Source organism: Silurus meridionalis, chromosome 1, assembly GCF_014805685.1.
Source record: "Silurus meridionalis isolate SWU-2019-XX chromosome 1, ASM1480568v1, whole genome shotgun sequence".
Classification (NCBI taxonomy): domain Eukaryota; kingdom Metazoa; phylum Chordata; class Actinopteri; order Siluriformes; family Siluridae; genus Silurus; species Silurus meridionalis.
This window is the reverse complement of record NC_060884.1, coordinates 32,200,645-32,208,093: the sequence shown is the minus strand read 5'-3', so window position 1 is coordinate 32,208,093 and position 7,449 is coordinate 32,200,645. Positions and strand designations below refer to the sequence as shown.

The following is a 7,449-nucleotide window of genomic DNA, read 5'->3' as shown; positions in this document are numbered from 1 at the left end:
AATTTCTGGATGTGTTAACAAGCCAATGCAGTGATTTCCTTTGTTCTATTTTTCTATTGTTTTCTATTCTAGATTTCTGTTTTTTTAAGCTTTTTGGAACAGTCAGTAGTTTTTCCACCACACGAAAGTTTTAATTAGGTGAGGAAATGGACATTTAAAGAACAGGAAGTTTTGTACAACCCCAGTTCCAAAATAAGTTGGGAAGCTAAATATAAACAGAATGCAATGATTTGAAAATCTCATAAACCCATATTTTATTCACAATAGAACATAACAAATGTTTGAAGTGCAGAAATGTGCCAAATAAGGTCATTTTAAATTTGATGGCTGCAACATGTCTCAAAAAACAAACAAATATTAATTGTTATTAAAATTAAACATTTGGAAAAATGGTGTATCTTAGAGAGGCAGAGTCACCTCAGAATTAAAGATGGGCAGAGCTTCACCGATCTTTAGAAGACTGTGTCTACAAATTGAGGAACAGTTTCAGAATAATGTTTTTAAAAAAAAAAATAGCAACACATTTAAATATCTCATCATTTACAGTACATAATATCATAAAAAATCTTAAGGAAATTAGAGAATTCTCTGCGCACAAGTGACAAGGTTGAGAATCAAAATTGGATGCCAGTGATCTTCGGGCCCCTGAGGTGGAGATGCGAAGACAGAATTTCACTGTGCTGTAATATATGTGACGTGTACAAAAAACTTTTTTTATAGTGACTATATGTTATATAAGGATAGGAAAAGTTCAGAAAGGGAAATTTACTTGTTTAAAATTTTCATGGATGTTCCACAATAAATGTAATTATAAACAGATCGTCAGGTTACTATCTGACTTAGTCAAGTCAAGTCAAGACAAGTTTATTTCTACAGCGCTTTTAACAACAGACATTGTCTCAAAGCAGCTTTACAGAAATCAACAGTTAAGGTGGATGGTGTGTGGCAAGGAAAAACTCCCCTAGATGTTATGAGGAAGAAACCTTGAGAGGAACCAGACTCAAAAGGGGAACCCATCCTCATTTGGGTGACATCAAGAGTTTGATCATAAATCTTTTAACAATACAGAACACTGGAGAGTGAGAACTAACATGAGCGCTGGAGTATAAGATTACATTTACATTTGCGGCATTTGGCAGACGCCCTTACCCAGAGCGACTTACAACTGAGCAGGGGGTGGTCTTAGGGCTTTTGCTCAAGGGCCCAGCAGTGGCAGCTTGGTGATGGTGGGATTTGAACCTGTGACCTCCCGATCCAAAGTCAAATGCCTTAACCACTGAGCTACCACCTAGCTACCTGAGCTAGCACCTGAGCTACCACCTAATGTTCTTTCTACAGTCTTATACAGTCATTATGGTTACAAAACTAGGAGCTACTGAGCTCAACATTTGCAACCATCACAGATCCAACACCAGCTTCTCCATGCCAGAGCCTTTAAACACTCCAGGAGGTCCAATGTCAAAACTCCACACATAAAGTGGGATCCAAATGGCGCTGGTATGTCTCTAGATTGTTCGGGATGTTTGCAGGGTCGGCATCTACTTCTTTTAAGGTCCATAATCTTCATGAGGTGGGACGTGACTGGGGCTGGAGCAACCTCAGGATGCCTCGGGATGGGGAGAGAAATAGAAGCGGTGGATAGGAATTAGCGTAGCTGCTGTTCATGATATTAACAGCACAAGTTGATAATGTGATGTGTCAGATGTTCTGGAGCACAAGGTTATGATGTGAGACGTATGTTATGTGTAGGCTTTGCTAAAAAGATACGTTTTTAATCTGCACTTAAACTGGGTGAGTGTGTCTGAGCCCCGAACACTGTCAGAAAGACTACTTTAGAGTTTAGGAGCTAAATGTGAGAATGTTCTACCGCCTTTAGTGGACTTTGCTATTCTAGGAACTACTAGAAGTCCAGAGTTTTGAGATCTCAAGGAGCGTGACGGAGTGTAGCGTGTTAAAAGACTGGATAGATACATGGGAGCCAAACCATTTAGTGTTTTGTAAGTAAGTAGCAGTAGTTTGCAGTGGATTTGAATCTTAACAGGAAGCCAGTGCAGGGACGATAAGATTGGGGTTATATGGTCATATTTTCTCGACCTTGTAAGAACTCTGACTGCTGCATTCTGGACAAACTGTAGCTTGTTTATTAATGATGCAGGACATCCACCTAGTAATGCATTACAATAGTCCATTCTGGAGGTCATGAACGCATGGACGAGCGTCTCTGCATCAGATAGGTGGAAGAAGCCTGTTTTTGTAATATGGTTGATATGACTTTGATTCCTTAAACCTATTACGTAGAGAATGATCTACATACATCTACATATTACACTGCTGATATGGTACTTTTTTCTTTGTATTCCTTCCAGATTCTTCTCTGGAGTCTCCATCTCTCTCGTCCTCCAGCATTCTCAACACTGGTTTAGTCCAAACCAACTCCTATGCCTCGTCTCCTCTCAGCCTCTTCCGTCTACAGGAGCAATTTCGCCAGCACATGGCTGCCACGAACAACCTAATGCACTACACACCATTCGACATGGCCATCCCGTCCTCGTCCTCCCCGTCCTCTTCCTCCGCCTCGTCTTCTTTAGCTTACCTGGGCATGAACATAAACATGAACATGCCATCTCCACTTGGGCCTCTGCAGTGCCAGTCATATTACCAGTCTCTGTCCCAGCAGGTGTGGAGCAGCTTAAACAGCAAGACGAGCAGCATCGAGAACCTGCGTTTCAGAGCCAAGCAACATGCAGCCTCGCTCGGGTTGGACATGCTGCCTGACTGATCTCAAAACTTACCTGAGATATACAAAAAAAAGAGAAACATATTGAGCTTTACCTCCATTCTTATAAATAGTAATGAACCACATGGAAGGAGGACAAACTGAGAAATAGCTTTGTTGTGTTTGTTTTCAACAGATAAACAATGGAAATATTATACAACCCCAATTCCAAAAAAGTTGAGACAATGTGTAAATTGTAAATTAAACAGAAAGTAAGGATTCGCAAATCTCATAAATCCATATTCTATTCACAATAAAACAAACAAAAAACATCAACTGAGAATTATACCATTTTAAGGAAAATGTGTCATTTTGAATTTGATGGGTCTCAAAAAAGTTGAGACAGGGCCATGTGTACCTCTGTGTAGCCTCACATCTTCTGTCCATATACATTTGGTAACTGTGGAGACCAATGCTAAAGTTTTGGGAGTGGAATGTTGTCCCATATGTATCTGATATGGGATTCTATCTGCTTCACAGGTCTGGGTCTTTTTTGTTGTGTTTTTCATTTTATGTTTCATCAAATGGTTTTAAATGGCTAAATGTCTAGACTGCAAGCAGGTCAGTTTCTGGACTCTTCTACTACAAAGTCATGCTATTTTAATAGATGCAGTATGCAATTTGCAATGTCTTGTTTAAATATGCAGGGCCTTCCCTGAAAAAGAAGTTGTCTGGATGGAAGCATTTGCTGCTTTAAAACCTGTATATACTGTTCAGAATTAACAGAGCCTTTCCGAATGTTCAAGCTGTCCATTCCACAGGCACTAATGCACACCCATGCCAACAAAGATGTGGCTTTTTTAATGGAACACTGATAACAAGCCAGATGGTCCCTCTCCTGTTTAGTCCGGAGGATGCGGTGTCCATGGTTGCCAAAAAAAAAAAAAGAAATTTCATTAGTCTGACCACAGAACAGTTTCGCCTCAGTACGTTTTAAATGAGCTTTGGCCCAGAGAGGATGCCGGTCTTTCTGGATCATGTTCACGCATGCCTTCTTCGTTGCATTTATTTTTAACATCTTTGCATTTAGATTTAACCTGCATTTGTGGATGCAAACTGTGTTTACAGACAATGATTTCTGGAGGTGTTTCTGAGTCCTTGCAGTGATTTCCAATACAGAATCATGACTGTTTTAAATGCAGTGCCGCCTGAGGGGACTAAGATCATGGCCATCGAAGATACATTTTTGACATTGTCCCTTGTGCACAGACATTTCTTTCAATTGCTTGATTATATGATGTACTGTAAATAATATTATATTCAACTTTTGCAATTTCATGTTCAGGAACATTCAGTCTTTCACAGATTTTTGAAGCTCTGCCATCTTTACTTCTGAGAGACTCTACCTCTCTAAGATACACTATTTATAACCAATCATCTTACTGACCTGTTGTCAATTAACCTCATTAGTTGCAAAATGTTTCTGCAACTGTTTAATTTTAATAACACTTTTTCCAGACTTTTGATGCTCTTTTCCAACATTTGTGAGACGTGTTGCAGCCATCAAAGTACTCAAATGTTTTTTCCATTTAATGGCACATTTCTTCACTTTAAACATTTGATTTGTTCTTTCTGTGAATAAAATATGGGTTTGTGAGATTTGCAAATCATTACATTCTGGTTATATTTACATTTTATCCAAATTTTATGGAATTGTGGTTCTGAGATTTATTTTTGCGATCTATAGAACCCACGAACAGAAAAGTGAGACTATAGAAGCTGACCTTTTGCATCCATTCAGCTGTGTAAATGCACTAGTGTTGCAATTGCTCTCACTTTCACTACTTATTTCTGCTTTAGTATGATAGAGAGAAAACAAGAGAGATACATAAATGACTCAATGCATCAGTGGTCAATATTTGCATTATAGACACCTTAAATCCAATGCTACACTACATAGAAACATGGTACAAAATAATAATGCAACAAAATATTTGTTCTTCATTAAATGTTTGTACTTCAGATTAACTATATTTTTGAGTGTCCCATTCTACATCCATCCCCATTTCCTGTTATAATAACCTCCATTATTCTGAGAAGATGTTCCACTAGATTTTGTGGAGATTTGCGTGAGATTCATTAAGCAACGAGGGTGTTAGTAAAAGGCACAACAAAAGGTAAAAGGGCATTGTCACACTGGAACAAGTTCTGGGTCTCCTACTTCAGGTGAGGGAAAAGTTTCATGCTTCTACATCCATATAGTCTTTGAATGTCCATATAGTGTAGGTTACATCTATTATAAAACATTATATTCACCTGCACGTCCTCATGACATTAAGCAATAAGTTATCTCAGTTTCGAACACAGTGATTTTCAAACCATTCATGGAAAGTTCACTTTTCTAAAAACATTACAATCCTTTGCATATTCTTTATAAACTCCTGAGGCTCCTGAGTCTTGTAAATACACCATGTTATGTTCTGGATAATGCTTATTGATGCTAAAGTGTCTCACAGCATATAAAATATATAAAATATGCAGTCGTATAGCATATATATTGCCGTCTGGACTTTTTTTCTGGATTGTTAACGTAAAATGTGAATAAATTATCTCTGAAATGCAAGAAAATTAAACAGTATACCTGCGAAACACGTGACAAGTTTTATTCTGTGGTATCTTTAGTACAGTTACTGTACCAATTGAAAGCAGATTCAGTTTAATTTTATTTATTTTTATTTGTATAGCGCTTTTAACAATGGACATTGTCTCACAGCAGGTTTACATAGATTTTTTAGTGGTATGAAAGAATGTATAAATTTAGTTCCTATCAGTTTGTTACACATGATTATTCCCTGAGAAAAAAACCTTGAGAGGAACCAGACTCAATACCAGTGGTGGGCCGTGCATTTGGTACCTCGGCCTTCAGTGGGGACTTACCTGACTTGATCCACCTCTTAATACCACCACTATCACGTCGCAATTATAAAAACCATCAATACAATACAAAAACGCAATATAACAATGCGTGGCATTACAGAGAAAGAGGAATTTCACATATGGAGGGTGAAAACCATTTTACTAAAGCAAGAAACCCAGTTAAGACTCCAAACCTCCACACTACAACCACAACTGTGCACCTACAACATCTGGAGCAGTTCAGAATCAATATTTGTCTAATAACATGACAAAAACATTAAAATGTAAATAAAATACAACCTATTTACCAGAGATGCAGACTTATAATGTGCACCACTCCTCAGAGGCTGTAATCCAGTGGTACCGCTCGTATTCACTGGTCTGGAAGTGGTGAACAAACCCTTTCCCAGGCTAAAACATGCTAGATAGCTTCGGGGTTGGCCGGCCTCCTCATGATGTCTAGCTTTTCTTCAAAATGGATTTTTAAGTATGTCCAAAACCAAATAAATTTCTGTTCCTCCAACCAGAGAGTGGAAAAATGCTGACGCTATTCTGGGCCAGCTAGCTGCCCTGTGAGGCGAATATTAAATCTGATTGGTTAAAGAAACAGACTAATTTCTCATTGAGACTGAGGTAAAAGGGCCAGCAGTACTGACTTTGAAGGCCCTTTGCAGATTAGATTGAAATGGCAGCACATAGAGGCTGAAATCTAATTGGACAAAAAAACTAACATCCACATACACGTACTGGAAGCAGTGCAGCCGAGAGAAACGCTACGAAATGAAGGGAATAAACTGATGGGAATAAATTAATACAATTTCATTAAACAAATATTAGAATTTAGGTTGTAGATGTAGGTCAGTGCTTCTGATAGTGTTGAGGCCAGCAGAGAAGGCTTTGCTCGCCCTGACCGCCCACCACTGCTCAAAACCCATCTTTATCATGGTGGCATCAAATGTACTCCCTGTTTGCTCTTATAATAAGCTCCACTCTTCTGAGAAGATGTTCCACTAGATTTTTTGTGGAGATTTATGGAGATTCATTGAGGTGAGGTGAGGAGGTTGCAGTCAACATGAAAATTTTCTCCTGAAGGTGTTCAATAGAATTGGGGTGCTAAATTCCCAATCCAACCCATGTAAAACATATCTTCATGAATTTGTGCACTTTGTGTTATGCTGAAACAGGTTTGGGTCTCCTAGTTCAAGTGAACGGAATATTCCATGCTACCAAACGCATCTGATGATGTTTTATACACTTGTGCACCTCCAGATTTTGTGGTAATACCACATATGGATGGAAAAGTCGGATGTCCCAGTATGTCTGTCCATATAGTGTATGTAAGAGTTATTTGCTGAGGGGATTCATAGTCTGTGTCCAAGTGAACAAATATCAGAATTGGTGGAAGAAGTAGGTCTTTAGCCATTGTTTGAAGACTGCTAGTGACTCTTCGGAAATAGTTAGTTCCTTCCACCAGCTAGTCTTTAACCAGTATATTTAGAGTACTGTACAGTTTAGAGTTAGATGTTGTGAAATTCTGTGAAGTGGATCAGTTTCGGTCCATTTTTGCTCTTTATTTGAGCTCCATTGTTTAAAATCAGATGCAGGCAGCAACAAGAAGTTAATGGAGGGTGTTTAGTGAAGAGAGCTGTGTGAGGGTTGTGTAAGGATTTGGAAGTGCTGAAAGACACTTCCAGAAAACCTCACAAAAATCTACATTTGTGTGGAACATCTACAGTACACATACCAACCTGTGACGAAGAATAACTGTCAGTTCTTTATTAGACTCGGATTATGTGGGGCGTCCGTCATACAAGTCC

General features: G+C 38.7%; 1 protein-coding gene across 1 annotated transcript in view; it reads left to right on the top strand.

The window, feature by feature from the left end:
* LOC124391294 (diencephalon/mesencephalon homeobox protein 1-B-like) overlaps positions 1–5,346 on the top strand; it is a 41,887-nt gene extending 36,541 nt beyond the window's left edge. The window contains 1 exon segment of the mRNA XM_046857775.1: positions 2,367–5,346. Coding sequence (XP_046713731.1) covers positions 2,367–2,779 — 413 coding nt within the window. The 3' untranslated portion in view covers positions 2,780–5,346.
* The last annotated feature ends 2,103 nt before the right edge of the window (positions 5,347–7,449 follow it).